Source organism: Tamandua tetradactyla, chromosome 25 (assembly GCF_023851605.1).
Source record: "Tamandua tetradactyla isolate mTamTet1 chromosome 25, mTamTet1.pri, whole genome shotgun sequence".
Lineage (NCBI taxonomy): Eukaryota > Metazoa > Chordata > Mammalia > Pilosa > Myrmecophagidae > Tamandua > Tamandua tetradactyla.
The window spans coordinates 23,719,757-23,747,411 of NC_135351.1; the positions used below are offsets into that span (position 1 = coordinate 23,719,757).

The following is a 27,655-nucleotide window of genomic DNA, read 5'->3' on the forward strand; positions in this document are numbered from 1 at the left end:
ATTACCCATTATCTTACCCTGTTTCTACCTCCTGCTGGTCTCTGTTACCAATGACATATTCCAAGTTTATTCTCGAATGTCGGTTCACATCAGTGGGACCATACAGTATTTGTCCTTTAGTTTTTGGCTAGACTCACTCAGCATAATGTTCTCTAGGTCCATCCATGTTATTACATGCTTCATAAGTTTATTCTGTCTTAAAGCTGCATAATATTCCATCGTATGTATATACCACAGTTTGTTTAGCCACTCTTCTGATGATGGACATTTTGGCTGTTTCCATCTCTTTGCAATTGTAAATAATGCTGCTATAAACATTGGTGTGTAAATGTCCGTTTGTGTCTTTGCCCTTAAGTCCTCTGAGTAGATACCCAGCAATGGTATTACTGGGTCGTATGGCAATTCTATATTCAGCTTTTTGAGGAACCGCCAAACTGCCTTCCACAGTGGTTGCACCATTTGACATTCCCACCAACAGTGGATAAGTGTGCCTCTTTCTCCGCATCCTCTCCAGCACTTGTCATTTTCTGTTTTGTTGATAATGGCCATTCTGGTGGGTGTGAGATGATATCTCATTGTGGTTTTGATTTGCATTTCTCTAATGGCCAGGGACATTGAGCATCTCTTCATGTGCCTTTTGGCCATTTGTATTTCCTCTTCTGAGAGGTGTCTGTTCAAATCTTTTTCCCATTTTGTAATTGGGTTGGCTGTCTTTTTGTTGTTGAGTTGGATAATCTCTTTATAAATTCTGGATACTAGACCTTTATCTGATATGTCGTTTCCAAATATTGTCTCCCATTGTGTAGGCTGTCTTTCTACTTTCTTGATGAAGTTCTTTGATGCACAAAAGTGTTTAATTTTGAGGCGCTCCCATTTATTTCTTTCTTTCTTCAGTGCTCTTGCTTTAGGTTTAAGGCCCATAAAACCGCCTCTAATTGTAAGTTTCATAAGATATCTCCCAACATTTTCCTCTGTTTTATGGTCTTAGACCTAATGTTTAGATCTTTGATCCATTTTGAGTTAACTTTTGTATAGGGTGTGAGATATGGGTCCTCTTTCATTCTTTTGCATATGGATATCCAGTTCTCTAGGCACCATTTATTGAAGAGACTGTTCTGTCCCAGGTGAGTTGGCTTGACTGCCTTATCAAAGATCAAATGTCCATAGATGAGAGGGTCTATATCTGAGCACTCTATTCGATTCCATTGGTCGATATATCTATCTTTATGCCAATACCATGCTGTTTTGACCACTGTGGCTTCATAATATGCCTTAAAGTCTGGCAGCGTGAGACCTCCAACTTCGTTTTTTTTCTCAAGGTACTTTTAGCAATTCGGGGCACCCTGCCCTTCCAGATAAATTTGCTTATTGGTTTTTCTATTTCTGAAAAGTAAGTTGTTGGGATTTTGATTGGTATTGCATTGAATCTGTAAATCAGTTTAGGTAGGATTGACATCTTAACTATATTTAGTCTTCCAATCCATGAACACGGTATGCCCTTCCATCTATTTAGGTCTTCTGTGATTTCTTTTAACAGTTTTTTGTAGTTTTATTTGTATAGGTCTTTTGTCTCTTTAGTTAAATTTATTCCTAAGTATTTTATTCTTTTAGTTGCAATTGTAAATGGGATTCATTTCTTGATTTCCCCCTCAGCTTGTTCATTGCTAGTGTATAGAAACACTACAGATTTTTGAATGTTGATCTTTTAACCTGCTACTTTGCAGTACTCATTTATTAGCCCCAGTAGTTTTGTTGTGGATTTTTCCGGGTTTTCGACGTATAGTATCATATCATCTGCAAACAGTGATAGTTTTACTTCTTCCTTTCCAATTTTGATGCCTTGTATTTCTTTTTCTTGTCTAATTGCTCTGGCTAGAACCTCCAACATGATGTTGAATAATAGTGGTGATAATGGACATCTTTGTCTTGTTCCTGATCTTAGGGGGAAAGTTTTCAATTTTCCCCCATTGAGGATGATATTAGCTGTGGGTTTTTCATATATTCCCTCTATCATTGTAAGTAAGTTCCCTTGTATTCCTATCTTTTGAAGTGTTTTCAACAGGAAAGGATGTTGAATCTTGTCAAATGCCTTCTCTGCATCAATTGAGATGATCATGTGATTTTTCTGCTTTGATTTGTTGATATGGTGTATTACATTAATTGATTTTCTTATGTTGAGCCATCCTTGCATATGGGATGAATCCTACTTGGTCATAATGTATAATTCTTTTAATGTGTTGCTGGATTCGGTTTGCTAGAATTTTGTTGAGGATTTTTGCATCTATATTCATTAGAGAGATTGGTCTGTAGTTTTCTTTTTTGTAATATCTTTGCCTGGTTTTGGTATGAGGGTGATGTTGGCTTCATAGAATGAATTAGGTAGCTTTCCCTCCACTTTGATTTTTTTGAAGAGTTTGAGCAGAGTTGGTACTAATTCTTTCTGGAATGTTTGGTAGAATTCACATGTGAAGCCGTCTGGTCCTGGACTTTTCTTTTTGGGAAACTTTCGGATGACTGATTCAGTTTCTTTACTTGTGATTGGTTTGTTGAGGTCATCTATTTCTTCTTGGGTCAAAGTTGGTTGTTCATGCCTTTCCAGGAACCCGTCCATTTCATCTAAATTGTTGTATTTATTAGCGTAAAGTTGTTCATAGTATCCTGTTATTACCTCCTTTATTTCTGTGAGGTCAGTGGTTATGTCTCCTCTTCCATTTCTGATCTTATTTATTTGCGTCCTCTCTCTTCTTCTTTTTGTCAGTCTTGCTAAGGGCCTATCAATCTTATTGATTTTCTCATAGAACCAACTTCTGGTCTTATTGATTTTCTCTATTGTTTTCAATTTCATTTATTTCTGCTCCAATCTTTGTTATTTCTTTCCTTTTGCTTGCTTTGGGATTAGTTTGCTGTTCTTTCTCCAGTTCTTCCAAGTGCACAGTTAATTCCTGAATTTTTGCCCTTTCTTCTTTTCTGATATAGGCATTTAGGGCAATAAATTTCCCTCTTAGCACTGCGTTTGCTGCATCCCATAGGTTTTGATATGTTGTGTTTTCATTTTCATTCGCCTCAAGATATTTACTAATTTCTCTTGCAATTTCTTCCTTGACCCACTCATTGTTTAAGAGTGTGTTGTTGAGCCTCCACGTATTTGTGAATTTTCTGGCACTCTGCCTATTATTGATTTCCAACTTCATTCCTTTATGATCCGAGAAAGTGTTGTGTATGATTTCAATCTTTTTAAATTTGTTGAGACTTGCTTTGTGACCCAGCATATGGTCTATCTTTGAGAATGATCCATGAGCACTTGAGAAAAAGGTGTATCCTGCTGTTGTGGGATGTAATGTCCTATAAATGTCTGCTAAGTCTAGCTCATTTATTGTAATATTCAAATTCTCTATTTCTTTATTGATCCTCTGTCTATATGTTCTGTCCATTGATGAGAGTGGTGAAATGAAGTCTCCAACTATTATGGTAGATGTGTCTATTTCCCTTTTCAGTGTTTGCAGTGTATTCCTCACATATTTTGGGGCATTCTGGTTCGGTGCATAAATATTTATGATTGTTATGTCTTCTTGTTGAATTGTTCCTTTTATTAGTAGATAGTGTCCTTCTTTGTCTCTTTTAACTGTTTTACATTTGAAGTCTAATTTGTTGGATATTAGAATAGCTACTCCTGCTCTTTTCTGGTTGTTATTTGCATGAAATATCTTTTCCCAACCTTTCACTTTCAACCTATGTTTATCTTTGGGTCTAAGATGTGTTTCCTGTAGACAGCATATAGAAGGATCCTGTTTTTTAATCCATTCTGCCAGTCTGTGTCTTTTGATTGGGGAATTCAGTCCATTAACATTTAGTGTTATTACTGTTTGGATAATATTTTCCTCTACCATTTTGCCTTTTGTATTATATATATCATATCTGATTTTCCTTCTTTCTACACTCTTCTCCATACCTCTCTCTTCTGTCTTTTTGTATCTGACTCTAGTGCTCCCTTTAGTATTTCTTGCAGAGCTGTTCTCTTGGTCACAAATTCTCTCAGTGACTTTTTGTCTGAAAATGTTTTAATTTCTCCCTCATTTTTGAAGGACAATTTTGCTGGATATAGAAGTCTTGGTTGGCAGTTTTTCTCTTTTAGTAATTTAAGTATATCATCCCACTGTCTTCTAGCTTCCATGGTTTCTGCTTAGAAATGTACACATAGTCTTTTTGGGTTTCCCTTGTATGTGATGGATTGTTTTTCTCTTGCTGCTTTAAAGATCCTCTCTTTCTCTTTGACCTCTGACATTCTAACTAGTAAGTGTCTTGGAGAACGCCTATTTGGGTCTGTTCTCTTTGGGGTGCACTGTATTTCTTGGATCTGTAATTTTAGGTCTTTCATAAGAGTTGAGAAATTTTCAGTGATAATTTCTTCCATTAGTTTTTCTCCTCCTTTTCCCTTCTCTTCTCCTTCTGGGACACCCACAACACGTATATTTGTGCACTTCATATTATCATTCAGTTCCCTGATCCCCTGTTCAAATTTTTCCATTTTTTTCCCTATAGTTTCTGTTTCTTTTTGGAATTCAGATGTTTCATCCTCCAGTTCACTAATTCTTTCTTCTGTCTCTTTAAATCTACATTGTAGGTATCCATTGTTTTTTCCATCTTTTCTACTTTGTCCTTCAATCCCATATGTTCTGTGATTTGTTTTTTCAGACTTTCTATTTCTTCTTTTTGTTCAGCCCATGTCTTCTTCATGTCCTCCGTCAATTTATGATTTGGTTTTTGAAGAGGTTTTCCATTTCTGTTCGTATATTCAGAATTAGTTGTCTCAGCTCTTGTATCTCATTTTAACTATTTGTTTGTTCCTTTGACTGGGCCGTATCTTCAATTTTCCTAGCGTGATCCGTTATTTTCTGCTGGCGTCTGGGCATTTTTTCAGATTTCCCTGGGTGTGGGACCCAGCAGGTTGAAAGATTTTCCTGTGAAATCTCTGGGCTCTGTTTTTCTTATCCTGCCCAGTATGTGGCGCTCGTGGCACTCGTCTGTCTGCGGGTCCCACCAGTAAAAGATGCTGTGGCTCCTTTAACTTTGGAAAACTCTCGCTGTGGGGAAGGTTGCTGGCCTCCGTGGCTTGGGGAGTGCCGGTCCAAATCTCCCAGCCGGCCCGGGAGGCCAAGCATGGCGGGGGGCGCCGGCTGCCGCAGCTTGGGGGAGTGCCGATCCAAGGTTCCCAGCCGGATCGGGAGGCCGTGTGGGGTGGGGGCGCCGGCTGCCACGGCTTGAGTGGACCGCCTGTCCAATTCTCCCAGCCGGCCCGGGAAGGAGGGAGGGAGGGACTCTGGCCGCCAGCCACCCTGGCCCGGGGAAGCGCGCGCCCCTCGGGCATCTCACTGCAGCGGATTCTCCCCGCCAATTCAGCCATTCCAGAATGGGGTACGCTGTCTTTTTGGTCTCTGTTGTGGCTCCGGGAGCTGTTCTGTACCATTTCTATTTCTTTAGTAGCTGTTCTGGAGGAGGAACTAAGACCCGCGCGTCTTACTAAGCCGCCATCTTCTCCCTGTGGTGGTGTTGTTTTAATAAGGCTTCCTTCTCTAGTGTAGATTCTTTGAAGATACTCTTTCCACAGTCATATCCTCAGTGTCTAAAGCCGAGTCTGTTACATAGGAGGTCCTCATTGTATTTTGGTTGTTGATTGATTGATTTATGCCTTTAAGTAGAACTTTTTGCTTTTAAAACTTTTTTTAAAAAGTTTAAATATAACATATATACAAAGAAAAGAAAGAAAAAGCAATGATTTTCAAAGTACACTTCAACAAGAACAGATTTCAAAGTTTATTATAGGTTACCATTCCACTAGTTCAGATTTTTCCTTCTAACTGCTCCAAAACACTGGAGGCTAGAAGAAATACATTTTTTTCTTTTGTGTGGAAAATATCGTATATACAAAACAGTACATTTCAAAGCACAGTGCAACAGTTAGTTGTAGAAAAAAATTTCAGTTTGGTGTAGGTTATAATTCCACATAGGTTTTTATTTCTAGCTGCAGTTTCAATTTGATATTTGGAAGTTATTTAATAGTACCCTCAACTATTGAAAATAGAGGAATAAAATACTCATATTTGTAATATTGCATTTTTAATGAAAAGATATAGCACAACTATAAGTTTTTGCCTGAACTTCTCATGCGTGCTTTCCATATTGTAGTTACCTACTGTCATGTAATTGCAGTTTACTTGACTTTGTCTTCTGCCTTCTGTTCCCCCTGACAGTTATTGAAGTTCAGCCCATCAGAGTAAGCACTTGGATATTTTTGTATAATTAATTGTGATATTCACTTTTCCTTTTGTATTCCTTTTTAAAATAGACAATGCGTCAGATGCAGATTTATGGCTCCTGAATAGTTGTACTGTAAAAAACCCCGCTGAAGACCACTTTAGAAACTCAATTAAGTAAGTGAAAGTTGTTGATTTTTTTCTATTTTTAAAGTGGAATAAGAATTAATATTGAGAAATTAACTTTAAAAGATTCTTAATGTCAATATAAATATTTAAAATGAGTCATGAAAAGTTTGAGTTGGACTTTTAAGGTTACACTGTCTTGAATTTAAGTGATAAAGAATCAAACTTTAATGTGGACTTTTTCTAACAAGTGAGTTGAGTATTTGTGAAGTTAGCTAATAGTTGATTTGTATATTTGTTAAATATTAACTATGTACTGTTTTCAGGAATCCAGTTTGCATTTGTGAAACTGCCTAATGCAATTTTCTCTTCCTTGGGAAGATACTAGGTTCTAAATACCCGACATCAAGGAAATTACAGTTTTTGGGGGGGAAATGGACACAGAAGGCCTTGCTTCTTGCTTTGTTCTCCCAAGTTAAAGTGGAAGAAATATCCTTTTTTCACATATACTCTGAATCTTATCTCTACACACCTTCTAGAAGCCTGATACTGAAAATTATTTCCTCAATTTCTGATGTCATCAAGTCCTCCAAACCTATTGGCACCTTTTCATTGATATTGAAACACTTTTAAGTCTAATCTACCCTGTGTTCCCAACTTAACTATTGTCTTATTTTCTTCTGTACTTCCCAGTCAGACTTCTTAAGAATCTCTACTTCCTAACTTCATACTCATGTTCATTCTTTTCCCGCATTGTTTTACTCTGAAATATATAATACTTACATAAGAGTTTATAAAACATGTACAGTTTAAATAAGCTGAACACCCATATATCTACCACCTAGCATAAGAAATACAATATCATCTAGACCTTAGAAATCTCCAAGTGGCCCTCTTTCAGTCATAACCCCTAAGAAGTGATCTCTCTCCTGACTTTTGTGAACCATTCCCCTAATTTTATGAATAAGTTTATCATCTTGTGAATGTATTTCTAAACAAGGTGGTGTTTGGTTTTGCCTTTTTTCAACTTTATTTATTTGATGTATACTGTGTGTGCTCTTCTGACATTTGCTTTGTTTTTCAACATTAGATTTGTAGATGTATCCATGTTGATGTTTATAAAATAACTCTTGGCCATAATAATATTCCATTGAATGGATTTTCTACAGTTTACTTTTCATTTTACTACTGATAGATTTTTGAGGTTTTTCTGGTTTTTTTTTTCATGAATAGTGCTGTTATGAATATTCTGAACATGTTTTATGTTGCACACATGCAAGAGTGGTTCTAGGATATGTGCCTAGGAGTTGTAGTGGTGGGTCACGGATGCACAGAAACATAGGTAATAGCTAACTGTTTTCCCAAGTAGACGTACCATTGTTCCTTCCACTTGTAATGGATGCCTGTATTTGTTGTTCTCCATTTTTACCAATACTCAGTGTGGTCAAACTTTCAGATTTTTGCCAACCTTTTCCTGAGTTGGTACCTCATTGTTTTAATTTGCGTTTCCATGAGGTAGGACATCTTTTCATATGTTTATTGGTCATCTGGGTTTTTCTTCCTAGTGAAATGGCTTTTTTTTAAAGTTTTTTGTGCATTATCCTTTTGGATTGTTGGTCTTTTTTCTATTTATTCTGGGAAAATACATTATTTGAATTCAATATTCTTATCCTTAGATATTACACATTACAAATATCTTCTCCCAACTTTTTGCATATCTTTTCACTCTCTTTTTTTTACATAGACTGGCAGTTGAAGCTGGGTGTCCTGCTTGGCAGGCGCGCACTCTGCCACCGAGCCACTGACCCACTGCCTATCTTTTCACTCTTTTTTAATGGTATCTTTTTAAAAAAACTTCTTATTGTGGTAACATATATACTACTCAAATTTCCCATTTTAACCACTTTGACTGTACAGTTCAGTGGTTTTATGGATTGAATCTTTTCCTCCACAGAGACATGTTCATGTCTGGTCTTGTGGATGTGAACTTTCATTTGTAAACAGGATTTTGATGATCCTGTTACTTAAGATGAGGCCAAACTGACTCGGGTGGACCTTAATCCAGTATGACTGGAGTCCTTATAAACGAAGGAGATTTGGGCACAGACAGGAGTAGGAGCAGAAGGAGATAGATGGCCTGTGACAGAGGCAGAGGTTGAATCATGGATTGCCAGCAAGCCGCCACCGGGACAGTGCACACATCAGAGAGTGCATGATCCTAAGGGCACCTTGATTTTGGGCTTCTAGCCTCCAAAACTGTGAGACAATAAATTTTTATTTAAGCCAACCAGTCTGTGGCACTTTGTTACAGCATCCTAAGAAAGTAAGACAAATGTGTATCAGTTAAATTCACAGTGTTTTGCTACCATTACCACCATTCATTATTTAATGACATCTTTTGATGAGAAATTCTAGTTTAAAATTTACCTTTTCCTTTTTGTTCTGTTTTCTTTCTATTGTTTAAGAGGTCTTTCCGTACCCTGAAGTCATTAAGATAATCTATATTTTCTTCTAAAAGTTTCATGGTTTCACGTCTTACATTTAAGTCTATAACCCTTCTGGAGTGATTTTTTTTTTATATAGGGTGCTAGGAAGGGGTCTAATTTTATTTTTTTTCCAAATAGTTACCAAGTTGTTCTAGTGTCATTTTTTTTTTTTTTAATTCATCTTTTCTCCTGTTACCTGCATAGTACCAACTCTGTCATATGTTGAGTGGCGGTGGCAGTTTAGGTCTGTCTCTGGGCTCTCTGTTTTGTTCTTTGATTTATTTCTTATCCTGGTGCTGGTTCTACAGAGTCATAGTATAGATTTAAGGTAAGTCTGGGTGTTCTATAGAACTAGTGCCTTTTTGTTCTTTAAGATGTCTTGGCTCTTTACCCTTAAATTTTAGGATGCATTTTTAAGGTCCACAAGGAATACTGTTGTGATTTTGATTGTGATTACATTAAATCTCTAGATACAGTTTGGAAGAATTGACATCTTTACAGTTTTGCATTTTCCAATCTATAAATAAGCTTTGTAGGTCATCTTTACTGTCTTTCTAAGGATTTATATATTTTTTGATATGCCTCCTGTGCAGATTTTAGATTTTTTCTCCAAAATTTAGATAACAACTTGTTCCAGGATCATTTATTGTTTTGTTTTGTTTTTTTTTAATCTTTCTTTATTATTTTTATTTGCATAGTAAGTATTTTACATAGTTTTACTATTATAAATGATATTATTGTTTAAATTTTCATTTTGTGACTGTTTACGCCTTTGGTCTTGGAAGGTTAATTCTAGCATCGGTTTGAGGATGGTTGTGAGTAAGTAAGAGTAGAGCTCAGGAGTCCAGTTAAGACAGAGTGACAGTAACCGAGTATGGATGGCCTTATCTAACGTGGAGATATTCGAAATTGGAAGAAAAGAGTCGATCTGGGAAGGGAAGAGTTCTTTACACTTTCAGCATTGTTGAAAATGACTCTAAGGTCTCTGGCATGACTGACTCTCGAAAGAAATAGGGATTTCCAGAAAAGGAGTTCAGTTTGAGAAAATGATATGTTTTGGTTTTGAATGTGCTTAATTTGAAGGCACAGTTAAATGTTTAATAAATAACTAATATACTTAGCATTTATTGAGTGCTTCTGTGTACCAGGCACGGTTGTAAGTGCTTTACATGAATGAAATATTATCTAGTTTAATTCTTGCAGTCTATCAGTGAGTTCTAAATTCCATTTTTATTCTGGAGTTGCAGATGAGGCCAGTGGAGTGGGGAGGGATTAAGCCGCTTCTCTGTGACTGCTCAGTTAGGAAGTAGTGGAGCTGGCATTTTAACTAGACAGCCTGACTAGAGTCTGTACAGTTAACTATTTTATTTCTACATTTCCCAGATAAAGATATCTGTTAGGCAGTTGTAGAATTGAGCTAACTATCTAAGAGTTCAATACCAGAGATGCAGATTTTATATTATTTGCATAGCGGTGATAATTAAACATGGATGGCATCTTCAACTGAGAAATTGTAGAAGTTGCAGAGAGGAGTTCTCCCCTGAACTGTGGTGGAGGCATTAGAGGATGGTGGTGATGTAGTGTGGAATAGGGGAGTTGGATTCATGTTTGAGCAGAAGGAAGAGTTAAACCAAGAACAGAGAATGGTGTTTTCCAGCTGCTTTTTATTTTCAGTGAAGTTTTTTTATTTTATGAGATGTCTTTCATATTTCCAGATTATCTATTTTTTTCCTACCAGAAAGGAAAATAAGATATAGATATATTTTAGTGTTACTTATACCACCTAAGTACAGAGCAGGGAGAATATGGGTTCTATTATTATCAATTTTATAATCTGATTAGTGGATATGCTTCTAGACTGTTCTAAAAGTTTATTTAAAAACATACATAATTTGCATCAGTAGGTTTTGTATATTATATATATAAACTGTGTTGTGGATGGGATTCAAAGTTATGTTATGGTGTTTATATGATTTAGTGAGGTAGTAATGAAACATAACAAAGATTTGTCATTTTAATCCTCCAGTGCTAGTGGTAGCAAGCATAGGCTCCTTTAATGTACTATTCTACTTGATTGAAAGAAATTTGAAAACAGTATTTAGGTGATTAAGCATTTTTAATGGCCTTGAAGACTTTTGATAGATTACGACTAATTCTTAAAGTAACACAAGTTAAGATTTGATTTGTTTCCAAAATAAATATACTTCTCTAAAATGCAGAGTATCAGTTGACATGGGGACAATATCAGATGTAAGTGATATTTATACTTATGAAGACTTTCAGTGATAGATTACTTATTCTTGCCAAGCATTTTGTTTTATTTTGGTGCTTTCCCCCTTGCATTCACCATTTCCTAACAAAGAAAAATAAAGTTCTTAAACTTTATTATATGTCATCTCATGCTGTGTATTTGTCTTCTTTCATCCTCTAGTTTCGTTATTTTGCCTCATGTTCCTTTCATAATGTCTTTGTTTTCTTCTTGATACCCAGCAAAATTTAAATCCAAAGAGGGTCTGATAGGGTGTTTCCTCTCTCTTTCTACTATTAGACCCAAAGCTGCCTCCTATACACTCAAATTTAAAGATTTTCAGTGCAGGGCTGGAGTGTGGTTTTTCTAATCTTGAGCCCCTACTCCTAGTGATTGCTGGGCTTTCCTGTCCCTCCTTTTTGTTTGCCCCATCTCTGATCATCTGCTTTTGCTTCCCTTCCAGTACATTCTTGCAGTTTAATAGTTGCTTGACCCCATTTTATCTCTCTTAAAGCCACTAGGCAATAGACTACCTTGTTTTAACAAAATAACAGTGAGAGAACTCTGAGAGAGAATCATTGATGAAAAGCCATGAATTTTGAATTCGTGCCAATCAGCCCTGGACTGCCTTGTATTTTTCGTAGTGGTGATGGTGGTGGTGGCAAAAAGTATTAGTTTTGCAACTTCACAATAGAAACAGTACTCTGGGTAGTATTATTTAACCTTGGTCAGAGGAAATAATGGCTTAAATGTTCTGGAAAAGTTCATTTTATAAACTTAGTACTGATTATAAATCATTCCCTTTAAATCATGCTGCCCTTTCTTAATCTGGTCAGAGTAACCTTCTCGATATGAAAATGCATGCCTTTAGTGTAATTCTCTGTGCTGTACAGCTCAGTAATTTATACTGCTTGGTACTAGTTGATCTAAATTACCAAGGGTTTCCAATGTTTGTATTATTGATGTTCAGATTGATAAATGAGTACTTTTAAGTAGTAAAGATAAAGTTAAGAATGATTTTTTTGTTTGAGTTACCTTTTGTACTTTGGAATCTTAAATGCTATTGCCTTCACTCAATTTGAGACCCATGTTTTGTGGTGGCAGCTTATTGGATACATACTGTTCCCACTTCAGCATTTATTTGCCCTGCCCTTGTTTTATTTGTGATACCAACTTGATTTAGACAATATGGCCATTAGTTTGAGGGATTCTTGAGTAAAGGAAAAGATCAAAAGTTTCACAAAAATAAAATTTCCTTTTAATGAGAGTATCAAGTAAGAAAACTTTTTTGGTTAATGCTTTATAGAAATGTGGGATCTTTTCCATGCCACCTAAAGGAGGTCATTCAGAGGCTGGTGAAAATAAACACATCTTGAGTGTTCTATATAAATGACAGAAAGCATAAACAGCTTGCTTTGATCCTGCATTGTCAGCCTCTGTTTGACCTTGTGTATTATTAACCCAAATGTGCACTGTGGTATAGCCGTACCAACAGTGAATGGATGACAGCGACTGGTTCTTTGAACTGCCTTTGCCTATAGAAATAAACTGTAATGTTGAAGGGATGGTTTAGATATCCAAATATAATTACTTGGAAGGGCAGTTGAAAAAAGAAGAGAAATGGACAAAGAAGCAGTGTCTGCTTTAAGAGGGAGGATACCTTCTTTGTGTAACATCTTTTCTTTTTAGGAAAACTTACGAACAATTCTATTGAGCAAACATGTAAATTATTGGATGGTTATACCTATTACTAAAATATTCCTTGCTTTATGTTGATTTACTTTTAAGTTATTCTTCATCATAAATTGAAATTGGGGGAGATATCAGAGTATTATTTCAAGTTGAATTTGTAAAATAAATTGCCTTCAAGAGAACTGACTTATTAAGAACAGAGAAGTACTGGGCATATCAATAATGCAGTTAAAAGAAAAAAAGCTTTACTCATTTCATTGTTAACTCGATTCAGTAATAATCAGGTTATCTTATTTTTAACATTACTTTTTTTTGGTATTGGGAAAATCTTTTTTTTAATTAGGCTTTTTTCAAAGGAACATAGTAAGTAATCAGGTTATTTTGAGTTAAATTTTTTATTTACTGTACTTTGCTGATTTTTCTTTAAACTTAAATATTTTAATTTTGACATTATTAGATGTATGAATTATCTTTAATACATTATCAGCTTGTTATTGTTTAAAATGTTAGTATCAGATGCAGTCTATCATCACATTCTAATTGTTTCAGCTATCCTTGCCAAAAATTTCCCTTTATTTATATGGACTGTTTGAAGTTCAGAATATTGAACTGTTTGACCTAATATGTATTATTGATTAGATATTATCTGAAATTTTTTTTCTCTAAACAGTGCTGCGTTTAATATGAATTTACATTTCCTCCTACCATCTAATCTGTTTCCATCGTTTAGTTATTGTCTGTACGCTGGCTACTGCCAAATCTCTCTCTGAGTCTCATTTCTCCTTCCAAGATTGAGACTTGTATATCTAACTGCTTCCAGGACTTTTCCATCTGAGTGATCCACAGACACCTCAAATCACCATGTCAGAATCTCCTTATTGCTACCTTGCCTTTTCCCCAGCTAATGTTTCCAATCTTGTTTGATTGCACAGCCACCTACTAAATGACCTGGGAGTTTTCCTTGACTTTCCGTTTCCCTCCGGTCCTCAAGGATTGATACTTCTTCCAGCGTATCTTGTATCTTTTCCTTTCTCCCTTTCTCCCCCCTCCCTCTTCCTGTACTCTATGTTATTGGTGTCTTATTGATCACGTGGTAATAATACATGTTCCCCTTGAAACCTGCAGAAAACCACTGTGTTCTCATGTTTCATCAAATTATAACAAACTAGACACGTCTTTTGAATTTAATCCTTCCTCCCACTCCCTATTGCCACTGTCTTTGTTATAACCCTTTATTATCTCTTGTTCTCAGTAATACAATAGAATTTTAGCTTGTTTCTAGCTTCCTTTCTGTTTTAGTCTGTGCTTTCTAAACTACATATCATTCTGCTCTAAATCCTTTAATGGTTCCTTTGCAGCTACAGAATAAAGTTATAACTTTTTAGTATAACAAGGTCTTTTTTATCTGTTTCTTGCCTACCTCTCTGACCTCTTTTTTTGCCACTCTCCTATAGGATGCTATCTCTCTCCCCACCTAATTTTCTAAACACATAATATGTTTGTATTTATTCTTCCTTTTCCCTGGAATGTTCTCTCTTTTTCTCCAAATACATGCATGTGTACATAGTGTACATGCGAGCGTGCGCGCGCGCGCACACACACACACACACACACACACACACACACACACACCACCTTAATCTAGCCTGACCCATGATTTCATTTTTTGGAACTCATTCAAAGGTAATATCATTTGTGAGGTTATCTCCCTTCTAAACTCCATCCCTTACCTCCAAAATCCACAGTGGTAATCCCCCTCTGTTCTGCTTTATGCCCTTATTCTGTGTAAACATCTATTGTTGTATATTGCATTTTATTATTTGTATATATTTGGCTGTCTTCTAGACTTTGAGACTTGAAGTCAGGGTATTGACCTAAGGAAAATCCTTTTTTGTATAGTCTTAGACCTCTGACTCTATCATGTAATGATTTTCCTTTTCCTGGGAAATAGATACTATTAATAGACTAAGATTGCTTGTCAGCTTTTCTAAGAATGGTCCCCCAAGGTCTCTGTGAGTTCCTTATTAGAGGTAGGCTGTATATTTGCACCAATGGTAAAGAACATCTAATTTTCAAATGTTGTATTAAATTCACCCCCCTTTTTTTAAAAGAAATCATACTGGTTTCCTTTTTATGTTTTATTTATAGAATAGGAAGGAACCTGCCCCTCACTATCCTAAATGAGGTTAGAAACGTGTGTGTGGGAGTCACCATTGGGCCACCATTTCTGTCCTGGGGGAAGTAGTGACAGGGGTAGGGCTCCTTCTCCTTTTTTGCAGTAGTCATCCGATCATGCTGGCAGAAGCTCAGCTGCTAATGGTAGGATCATGTCCTTTCCACTGAACTGAGAGATCCAGGCCAGCCTCAGGACTTTAGTTGTTTGACTAATCGAAACTTCTCATCTTGAGGTAGAGAGTGGGAAAAGTGTGGATGAAAACATGGTAGTGTTTGGTTTTGTGTTTGGCACACAGTAGTAATTACTTAATTTGTGTTTCTGTGATTAGATTGAATTTATCCTTCTTTTTTTGGAAAAAGAGTTTCACATCATTCTGCTAATGCCAGCACACAAGCAAGTCACTGGTGATGTTAACTGTGCTATAAATTCTACTAATATAACTTAATATCGCAATACTTGTCTTACATTTGAGTATCATTTTCCATTTCAGTGAATGAGAAAACAAACAAATGAACAAACTAGCCACAGCACCAAAACTGAAACAGATAATCAAGAAGGCTATTGTGGGGGAAGAAGTAGAAGGGTTGGGAAGATTAATTTGATGCAGACTGTTGTAAGAGAAATTACGTAGTAAAATCTAAGAGCAGTGGCTTTGTCTCTCTGGTTTGATGAGATATCCCCTGTCCCTAGAACAGTGCCGATTTCTGTGAATAAGTTTATGGATAAATCTACTATGTGTGAACCGATGTTATTCACGCCACATGTTATAGTTCTGTTTAGTCTATTTTTTTATTATTGCTAAGACGCTGCTTTTTCTTTTTTTCATTTCCCTTTCTGCACTAGTCTGGGGTTAGTACTAGTATTGGAGGAAGAAGTTTCTGGAAAAACAAATGGAGAGCTCTTTGTTGATTCCGAAACTGAAGTGAATTGGGGCGAGGGCTATGTATGTTCAGAGAAGATTTTGGCTAACTTCCTATTATGTGCTCGAAGTTGCACATCTTCTAACCACGGAAAAAGATGGAGCTGAGTAGAAGTGCAGGGAGTTGCTTGTTTTATGGAATATTCCAGTGAGGAATTTGATTAAAAAATAAGGGAGAAAGTTGAAAACCCAATTCCTTTCTGACTTATGTTTTGGGGTTGAAATGCAATTTCTTTCTGGCTTTTCAAAAAATAGAATAGGAATAGTTAGATTAATAATTAGAAGATTGGTAACTTACTTTGCAATTCAGGAACAGAAAGAGCAGGTCATAAGAAGTATAATTTTAAAATGCAAAGTTGAGTTTTGTGGTTATCTAAAGTCTTTTTGGAGAACAGTATTTTGCATATTTCATGATTACTGTTACATCAACAGTTGCTTTGTTTTTACCATTTTAAGCAAGAGAGTGAGTGAAAGAGGTCAGTGTATTATGTTCTGGCAACAGCTGGCTGATAGCATTGACTACTTACGTAATTAAATATATGTGTTGGCTGTTGTCCTAACAACTCTGTAGGTGGAGGCCCCAGAAAGCATGCAGAAACTTGCTTTAGCAGGATTAAAGAAGAAACCAACATGATCTAAACCTGTTTTTTCAGCCAAGAGTGATTTCCTATTGTTTTGGTTTGAAAGACATTCTACTTATACTTAGTGTGTGTGTTTATACAACAGCAGGGAAAAAAAGACCCTTGTGTTTTTTCTCCCTTTATTGTAAGCTTAAAATGTGAAAAACATAATCTTTAAGTTTTAGTCATTCAGTAATGTTAATAACTATACTAAATGAAATAAAAGAAAGCATGGCCTTCAAACCCATAGAACATGCTACAAAAATAGTAACTATTAATCTGTTTTCTGTTCTTTACTTATGGTTGCACTTAGCTGTCCTCTGGGCCACATTAACAAAGTTGGTTCAATTTTAACTACATTATGACATGGTCACAGAAATTTGGATGGGGTGGCAGTGAAAGATAAAATCCATAGGCAACTGTACCTGTAGTTAATTGTTTCATCCATGGGTGAAAATCCTACTCAAAGTATCCTACCCTATGTTTACCTCTTTTTCTGTTTTTTTCTTTTTTTTTAAATAGCTGTAGGGCCGAGGCCAGCCCCCAAAATACTTTTGAGTGTAGGACTTGAAGACAGAATTGCACCTTTGTGGGTATTGGAAAAAGATACAGATCCTTGTAGATACAGTCTGGCACTCCTGAGTGTGACTGCCTCTTATAAATAACTCTGTATTTTAATAACGTCTCTATCTGTCTGTTCCCCAACTCAGACTGAATGAATAAATGAATCAACTTTGCTTTCTCTATATTTTGCCCAGCCCTTTCCACACCTGCCTCAGTCAGACCTTCCTCTGTGGATTTCCAGTAAATTTTTTATGCATTTCTGTTTCCTATTAGATTGCATCCTTAGGATTTGAGTTCAATTGCTTAACATAGAAAACCCCAAAAGTAGACATTTAATAAGATAGGGGATTTATTTTTCTCATATAATACAAAGTTCATAGTTAGGAAGTTGCTGTCTTTGGTTTGGCAAATCAAGGTGAGAGAGTTGAAGTCTCTGTAGTTTTACTTGTCTTTCCCTTATGGTTGCAAAATGATTGCTGTTCTCTAGTCATTAAGAGTACTTTCCAAACAGGAGCAGGTATTAAAGGGTACATGTCAGCTGAGCCTGGCCCAGCTTTGTAGAAGTGTCACTATATCACCTCACTACCTCTCACTATATCACCTCACTACCTCTCTTTATAAGGGAGGTTGGGGAATGTAGCTTTCTTTTCATTTCCTTTAGACTGGTCACATTGTTGTTCCCAACAAAATTGGGGTTTTGTTAGTAAGGAGGAAAAGGGAAATTCATGGGGGCTAACCTGTAGTCTGTGCTACAGGTTTTAAACTTTGGGGAAAGATATGTATTTTATTTCTCTTTGTATCTTTTATCAGGACCAGTGTATAGGAGAAGACCCTTCATAGATTTGTAAACCAGAGACCCCCTCTGCATCTGGTTAACTTTATTCAGAATTTTTAAGAGGCAAAATAGTTGACATTAAGAACACTTCCACCTCACAGGAGAAATGAATGGTTTAGATGTTGCACACACAAATTTAAAAAAAGACACGTCATCATAGGGATTTGCATATACTTTGGAATCTATAACAAATGTATATATCTCATAGTTTCTCATATTCATTCTTGTGGTTCAGTAATTATAAGCCTGGTATAAAAATTGAAAAAATTTAAAGAACTTAGGCAGAAGACAAAAATAGATTTGATGATGATAAGAGAAGGTCTTAAGCAATTAGAAGACAGACTAAATCAGAGTTGAATTAATTTTAAAATTAATTGTTAAGAAATGGTATTTTGTACAATTCTAAAAAGTTTGTTTCAGTTGAGAACAATGCTTCTTTTCACAAATATGGAAATTTAGAGTTAGTGTTTTATGTTTAATTTGAAGAAAATGGAGGATTAGGTGTGATTGGTAACAATCTGACTGACTGGAAGAGTCCTGTCAAACAGGCTGTAGAATTTCTGTAGGTTGGGGCTATTGAATATTATTAAAGTGAAGTTAAGGATATCAAATTCTTGTCCTCGACTGCAACCTGTACAATTCAGTACACTGTCTTTTTCTGTCCCTGCAGACATACACTACTGAATCATTGCCATAAACTACTCAGACATATCTGTGTTCTAATGCCCTATTCTTTAGTTTCTTTCTTCCTTCAGTGAGAGAAATGGAAAGAGGGAGAAGTGTGTGTGTGTGTGTGTGTGTGTGTGTGTGTGTGTGTGTGTGTGTGTGTCTGGCTTTCTCAAAGTGACAGAATCGCATGATAGAAACTGGAAAAAATATAAATTAAAGTAGATGTCAAGGAGCTCCTTAACAATATGTTTTAGAAGTCAACAGCTCATCCTATTTGCCAACCAATGATGTACGTTCTAGTTCATAAATTTCTTTTCTATTACATGAGGGAGATCAGATAATCAAGTTTATGGCAGAACTAAAAAGTTTAATTTGGCACTTTCGTTAAATGCTTGTCAGTATTTTATGATAATCATTGAAGGAAGAGACTTGTTTTTCTTTAAATGAGAAAATGGTTTGCGTCTACATATTTTTCACTTTTGTGATCACCCCGTTGAAACATTGATTAATTTACTGTTTTGGTGGTTTTACCATTTTAATAAATAACAAAGGTTTGGTTTCATTGATTAAATAAATTTAAACAATGGTAATTTTAAACCATGATAAAAGAACTAATGGATATTCTGTTAAGCAAATTCTAAGAAGCTGTTAGAAAATTACCTTTCTTCCTTCTAGGCTGCGAACATTTTCTTAATGTATCATTTTAGATATTTGCACAGAGATATTGAAATGTACCAACCTGGTAATCAGTAAGAGGTAGTTTGTGAGGTATACAATATAGTAGGACTTAAAACTCTGGGTGATCCTGGGCAAAAGGTTTAATGGATAATATGATTTATCTACATACATTATGAAAATGAATCTATACAATGCTCTATATGTAGTATAAGTATAAAAGAAACAGAACAAATTGTTAATATAATACATATTTGAAAATATAAATGTTCAGGCATAAATACACTAAAAGACCTAATGAAATAGCTTATATATGAAATTAAACTGAATGCAGGATCAGTGAAATTGTAGTCTGATAATGTGGGTAGCATTGGCAGCTTAAATACCAAGAACAGCATTCCCTTAGTTGTACCAAGATGGCAACTCTTGATAAAATTCTTAATGAACTATTCTCTTCCCTCTGTTTTCACAGAAGTTGGATTCTGGAAAGATTCAATTTATATTAAAATTGTGCAAGAAATACATTGGTTATGTATGAAATAGAATTAGGTCCTACATAAAAAAATGTTTTTTGTCTACATGACTGTTGAGTGGGACATTCAGAACTAATGCAGGATGTGTGGCATTCTTTGTACAGGACAGACCTTACATGGAAAGACATCTAGCACCTCTGATTTTGCCTGCCAAGTAGCAGCTTTATCCTTCAATCAGTGTCGCAGCCAAAAAGGATTTGTTAGATCTGGTCATTTAAAGGTTAAAATTTTCTGTATGGCCTAAAGCACCCAAAACAAGATAAAAAGTGGGAGAATGGGAATATGTGTGTGTCTGTATATATATGTCTGTGTGTGTGTATATATATATGTATGTATATGTATATATATATGTATGTATATGTATATATATATGTATGTATATGTCTGGATGTATATATATGTCATATATACATATGATATATGCATATACAAAAACATACAAATATACGTACAGATATATACAAAGAAGCGTGTGTACCTGAGTGTCTATGTCAAAGAGCTCATTAAGTTGATAAGAAGAAGGCAACTGATACTTAATAGAATAATTACTAATTGTATGAACAAGCAATTCTTGAAAGGGGAGATGCAACTAGCAAATAAGCATGAAAAGATTTTCATCCTCATCAGTGGTCAGCAAAATAGAAATTAAAACATGAAACTATTTTTTGATCACTGGATTGGCAAACATTCAGTAGGTCCAGTGCTCCTCTCAGTATGGGGAAATGTTTATTCTGATACATTGCTGGTGGGAGTTTGAATTGCTTCACTCTTTTGGAAAAATAATTTGTCAATAGGCATAAAAACTAAAAATATGTGCGCTGTTAATTTATCAATCCTGTGTTTTATGACTCTCTTCTACAGTTATAAAAAACATATGCTTGTAGGGCTAGGGATATAATTTATTTTATCAATGTTTGTAATGGCAAAAAGTGTTGTAACAAATCTTTTGTACCATGTTAGTAATTCTCCTCTTTGGGCAACAAATCTTATTTATACCATGTTAGTAAATCTCCTCTTTGAATATTCATACATTTTGCAACAGCAGGTCCTGGAATCTGCTTAACATACAGTTGTCCAGATGAGAAGCAGCTTGAGGGCTATTCTGGCACTGTGTTTGAAAGCACCTTCTTTGTGACTTGTTAGTGATTGTGATGACAATGCTAATTCCACTTTATGGAATCCTTTTAAAATGCACTCTTTAACATGCTCCATTGGCAGTTTTGAATGTTTGAGTTACTATTTGTTGCTGTTTAAAGGTTTAACTAGTTATTTTTGTTGGTTAAGGTTTAACTATTCCACTCTCATCTTACCACTGGAATAGCATATATTTTCTGGCTTATCTGTGCATTTCAAGGGAGTCTGAAGAGACAAATTTCAGACGTAACTTACTAGACATTCTTTTATGTAATAGATTTGAAACTTTGATTTAAAATAATCTGGCCACTGTGTTAAATATGTATGATATGTCTCTGCCAGTTGGTGGACAAATATCCATTGAATTTGACCTACGTTTTCACTTCTTAGGGACTTCCCAAACTAAACAATGTCTGTTCCACATCTGGCCAGTCATTTTTATGTGCTATGTTAAAGGGTCAGTGTTCATTCATTTGAGAAATATTTGCTGAATGTTTACTTTGTGTTATAGGGTTTTGTGAGTTCAGAGGTTAAGAAGACATGGTCAGTGTTCTTGGGAGATGACAGGTTGGAATGAAGGGCAGATTCCCAGTCAGATCGTTGTCGTTCAGTGAGTTAAGTGTAGCGCTGTAATAGCACTTTGGGGTCTGTGGTACCTGAATGGGTATGAATGTACTTCATTATTTAAATTTTAGGTCTTATTCAGGTTCATTGTCATGCTGACTCTCTGGAACTTATTTTACATTTTCCCCTCCAGCAAGCAAAATTTATTATTTTAAATAGAAAGAAGTGTTGAGGAAGAGCAGCTTCAGACTTGATTAACTGAGTGACTCAAGATGTTGTCAAAGATCCTTGGGTACTTTCCATTTTCTCTGTTCAACCATGCTCACTGTGATCATTTTGTCCTTGGTGAGGTTAGTTACTTTCGTGGTCCTAAAGTGACTGCCTTGGTTTCAGATGCAATGGCAAGAGGAGCTGTTTCTAACCTCCTTATATGTCCTCTTTTAAAAAAATTAATTTTGACATCATTTCTTCACAGAGAAAACTTGTAAGAATAGTACAAAAAATTTTTGTATACTTATCCGCATTTCCTGAATGTTAATATTACACCATTTATTTTATGTTTTTGGAATATGCAGTATATTTTTATGGTTAAATTTTTAAAAGACACAAAAGGCTATGCAGTGAAGACTCTTCCTTCACAGCCCTACCACCAGCCACACTGTCCATAGTTAACCAGCGTTACCAGTATATAGACGTGAATGTGTGACTATCTGCCCTTCTTTCTCCTTTCTCTTCCTCCCATAATCTTCCTCTCTCCTTTCCTCCTTCCCTCCCTACCTCTCTTCCTTCTTTCCAATGTAGGTGGTAGCATGTTACACACATTGGTCTATGTACCTTGCTATTTCATTTGACTGTATGTCCTGAAGTAATTCCATAAAGGTGTAAAAAAAGCTTCCGTGTTCTTTTACTTATGAACTCAGAATGTTCTTTGTGCTCTTACATATGGATTCATAGTATTCTATGATATATCCATACAATTTTATTTAATCAGTCACTTCTTGACTGTACATTTGTTTCCAGTAATTTACTGTTATAAATAATATTTGTAAATATGTTTTGAATGGAACTTTAGTTATTTCTTTTCATAGTGTGTCTAAAACTTAATTTTGATCTTGAAATAATATTAGATTTACTGAAAGGGTGCAAATATAGTGCAAAGACTTATTTCCATAGCACAGTTATCAAAAGCAAGAACTTAACATTTATACAACAGTGTTAACTACTATATAGATCTTAGTCAAATTTTGTCTTCTTCTGGCCTTGAAACCAACTTAGGATCCTACCTTGCTTATAGTTCTTTTGCCACAGTCCCCTCTAATTTGGGAGACAAAGTTTCCTTGTCTTTTACGATCCTGACATTTTGTAGAATATTGCTCAATTTGAGTTTGTCTGATATTTCTTCATGCTTAAATTCAGGTTATCCAGAATACCGGAGAGATGGATACTGTGGCCTTTTCAATGTGTCATGCCAAGGAGATGCAGGATGTTGATATGCCTTTTCACAAGTTAACTTTAGCATCTGCTACCTAGATGCTAACTTTATTTAAGATGGTGGCTGCTAGACTTCCCCACTGTAAATTTACTGTTTTCCTCTGTGTAATTAATATGTATTTTGTGATACTTTTGTACGACGTAAATATCCTGTTTCTCATCATCCTTTCACCCATTTATTTTAGCATCCATTGATTTTTATTGCCTGACACATTTAATACTGTGGCGTTTGTCAAGTGGGCATTTTTCTGTTTCCATCATGCCTTCTTCTGTTAATTGGAATTTTGCTATAAGGGAGAACTGTCTCTTTTCCCCCATTTATTTACTCAATTATTTATTTTTCAGTATAATCTCATGGTTATTTTATTCTATGGGACATAATTCATTACTATCATTTTTTTACTGTTCAAATTGTTCCAGATTTGGCCAGAGGGATCCTCCTTCATGTTGACTCCTGTGTCCTTTTACCATGCCCTATCATTTTTTAGCAATTGCTTTCTGGCATCCACTATATGACATTCCAACTTTATCTTATACTTTTCTTACTTTTGCCCTGAATTGAGCCATTTCTCCAAGGAGCCCTCATTCCAGGATCTGGGCACTAGGTGTGTTCCTTGCTATAGGGTTGCCATTGCTTTCTCAGCCCTCTTAGTGGCTATAGATAGGAAATATGTGCATGTATGCACACATCTATACATACTTTGACGTTCATGTGTTCTTAAATGTCTTAAAAGCCATTAGGTCACACTACTGTCTCTGCTCCTGTTCCAGCCACATAGGGTTCTCTCTAGTTTTCTCTTTTTCTTACATGGAATTCCATTCTATAGCAGTGAGAAACCTAGCTCTCATGTTCAAAGAATATTTATGTTATTTATTTTATCTTGTTAAACACAGGGTAGTTTTAGAATTGCTTACCCATGTTAAAAAGACATTTTACTAACTGAAATATAATATTTGTGTTTTGTCACTTTTTTAAAAAAACTTTTTATTGTATAGTATGATATACATATGTGTATATAAAGCAAAGAAATAAAAAAGCAATAGTTTTCAAAGCACTCTTCAACAAATAGTTACAGGACAGATCCCAGAGCTGTCATGGGCTATACCATATGATCCTCTCAGACTTTTCCTTCTGGCTGCTCCAGAATATAGGAGGCTAGAGGCTTAAATAGTTTTTTATCAGCACAGTTGACTTTTTCTCTTCCTTTTTTTGTGAAAAATAACATATATACAAAAAAGCAATAAATTTCCAAGCACAGCACCACAATTAGTTGTAGAACGTATTTCAGACTTTGATATAGGTTACAATTTCACAATTTTAGGTTTTTACTTCTATCTGCTCTATAATACTGGAGACTAAAAGAAATATCAATTTAATGATTCAACATTCATATTCATTTGTTAAGTCCTGTCTTCTATCTATAATACCACCATCACCTTTGATCTTTCCATATCTCTCATTGGAGTTGTTTGGGCAATTCTAAATTTTTGATATTGGAAGGGTCTGTCACTAATTTGGGGTAAGGAGATAGAACTGTCTGATGTTCTGGAGAGGCTGGGCTAGGTTTCAGGACTTATCTGGACCAGGGACCCATCTGGAGGTTATAGGTTTCTGGCAAGTTACTCTAGTACCTGGAACCCTTGTGGAATCTTATAAATTGCCCTAGGTGTTCTTTAGGATTGGCTGGAATGGTCCTGGTTGGGGGTTGACAGGTTATGATAGGTAGCAAGGTCTTTCTGGAGCTTGCGTAAGAGCAACCTCCAGAGTAGCCTGTCTCCTCTATTTGAACTCTCTCTCTCTGCCACTGATACTTTATTAATTACACTTCTTTTCCCTCATTTGGTCAGGATGGAATTGTTGATCCCACAGTGCCAGTTCTGGGTTCATCCCTGAGAGTCCTCTCCCATATCGCCAGGGAGACTTTCACTCCTGGATGCCATGTTCCATGTAGGGGGGAGGGCAATGATTTCACTTGTAGAGTTGGGCTTAGAGAGACTGAGGCCACATCTGAGCAACAGCAGAGGTCCTCCAGAAGTAACTTTTAGGCATGCCTTTAGGTAGTCTAAGCTTCTATGTTACTACATAAGCTTCATAAGAATAAGCCTCATGATCGAGGGCATGGCCTATTGGTTTGGGTGTCCCTAAAGTTTGACACAGTATCAGGGGATTCCCTGATGGTAAGGTTTAATAGTTCCATAGTCTTTCTCCCCTCCCTCAGGGGACTTTGCCAATACTTTTTTATTATCTGGTTAACAAACTCTGGGATGTTTCCAGGCATTGCAATAATCTATACAGGTTTAAAGGACTTCTTTCTCATTCTGTGCACTCTGTGTTTCAGTTGTTCAAATGAGCTATACATATAGTTGAATTAGATTATGCACTACAGAAAATTTCAATTCTGTATCAAATAAACCTTTCTTCCACTGGTCTCAAAGAGTATGTGTGGTTCTAAAATATAGACACTGTCTTCCTTACCCCTATGTTCTGAATTACTTTAACCCCAACCTGTTTGGCTTCATTCTTATCTCTGAATATCAGGTTATGTATATAAAACAGCCTCTCAAAATCCAGAAATAATAATCACCACTCTGGACTTAATGTGTCTGCTCTAAAAGCTTACAATCTAGGCTCCTGTTTTCTTATAAGCATTTTCTAAAGGTGACCATACCATTGTTGTTTTTTTGTTTGTGACTTATTTTGTCTCACCAAATGTCCCACATGTTCATTCACATTGTTACATGCCTCTGATTTCTCTAGCAATTTCTTCTTTGACTCACTTGTTGTTTAAGAGTGTATTATTTAATCTCCGTGTATTTGTGAATGTTCTTGTTCTTTGGTGGTTATTGAGATCTGGCTTCATTGTATTGTGATTAGAGAAAGTGCTTTGAATGATTTCAATATTTTAAAATTTAGAAAGACCTGTTTTGTGCCCCAGCATATGATCTATCCTGGAGAATGTTCCATGAACACTATAGAAGAATGTATACCCTTGTACTTTGGGGTGGAATGACTCAAATATGCCTGTTAGGTCTAATTCATCTATCAAGTTATTTAACTTCTCTATTTCCTTGTTGATCTTCTGACTGGTTGTTCTATCTATAAAGGAGAGTGGTGTATTGAAGTCTTCTACTGTTACTGTTGAAACATCTAGTGCTCCCTTCAGTTTGCCAATGTCTGTCTCATGTATTGTGGCGCTCCTTGATTGGGAACATAAACATTTATTATTGTTATATCTTCTTGGTGAATTGACCCTCTAATTAGTATATAGTATCCTTTTTTGTCTCTTATGATGCCTTTACATTTAAAGTCTATTTTGTCCAATATTAGTATAGCTACTCCTGCTTTCTTTCAGTTACAACTTGTGTGGAAGATCTTTTTCCTTCCTTTCACTTTCAATGTATTTGTATCCTTGTGTCTAAAATGAGTCTCTTGTAAGCAACATGTAGCTGGATTATGTTTCTTAATCCGTTCTGCCAATCTGTATCTTTTAATTGGTAAGTTTAGTCTGTTAATATTCAAAGTTATTACTGAAAAGGTGTTTCTTGATTCTACCGTCTTATCTTTTTTATTTTATTTGTCAAATGTATACATTCTTTTCCCTCTTTCTCTTTGTATTCTTTAAATTACCCTTAGTGGTACTCTTCAATTCTGTGCCCTCCTCCAGACCTCCCTCTCCTGTCTTTTTTTTTTTTTTCAGCTGGCAGAACTCCTTTTAATATTTCTTGTAGGGCTGGTCTCTTGTTGACAAATTCTTTCAGGACTTCTTTGTCTGTGAAAACTTTAATCTCTCCCTCAATTTTAAAGGACAGTTTGGCTGGGTTCAGAATTCTTGGCTAGAAGTCTTTCTCTTTCAGTATCTTGAATATATCATACTGCTGCCTTCTCGCCTCCAGGGTCCTAGTTACGTATTCTGAACTCAGTCTTACTTGATTTCCCTTGTATGTAGTAGATTTTTTTTCTCTTGCTGCTTTCAGAATTTTCTGCTTCTCTTCAACATTTGACAGACTAGTATGTGCCTTGGGGAAGGCCTATTTGAATTTATTCTGTTTGGAGTTCTTTGAGATTCTTTGACTTGTGTATGTATGTCCTTTATGAGGGTTGGGAAGTTTTCCCCATTATATCCTCAACTACTCTTCCTAGCCCTTTACTCCTCTCTTCTCATTCTGGGACACCAATGATTCTTATATTTGCGTGCTTTGTTTTGTCTGTCATTTCCCTGAGTTCCCTTTCAGTTTTTTTCCATCTTTTTTGCCATTTGCTGTTTTGAGTCTTTGAAGTCAATTATCCTGTCCTCTATAGTACCTATTTTTTCTTCTGTCTCTTCAAATCTGGTGTTGTGTGCCTCTAGCATGCTTTTTATTTGGTCAACAGAGTCTTTAATCTCTATGATTTCTGCTATTTTTGTTTATTCTTTCAAATTCCTCTTTGTGTTCTTCTACTGTCTGCTTGATCTCTTTTATGTCATTTGCTATCTCTCTTATTTTATTAAGTAGAGTTGTATGAACATCTTCAATTAGTTGTTCCAATGTCTGTGTCTCCTTTGGTGTTTTAATTTGGTCGTTAGGCAGGGCTGTATCTGTCTGCATTTTGATTTGCTTAGTGATCGTCCGCGGTCCTCATCACATGTAGATATCTTGACTGATTTACATTGGGAGTTGATTTCTTTCCATA

At 35.8% G+C, this 27,655-nt stretch overlaps 1 protein-coding gene across 7 annotated transcripts in view; it reads left to right on the forward strand.

Moving 5' to 3' along the window:
• The window catches only part of CDKAL1 (CDKAL1 threonylcarbamoyladenosine tRNA methylthiotransferase), a 689,286-nt gene that overhangs the window by 93,797 nt on the left and 567,834 nt on the right, over window positions 1–27,655 (forward strand). For all 7 annotated transcript variants that reach the window (XM_077143630.1, XM_077143634.1, XM_077143633.1 and 4 more), the window contains one exon: window positions 6,344–6,428. In XM_077143630.1, the coding sequence (XP_076999745.1) occupies window positions 6,344–6,428 (85 nt within the window). The remainder of the gene's footprint in view (window positions 1–6,343; window positions 6,429–27,655) is intronic.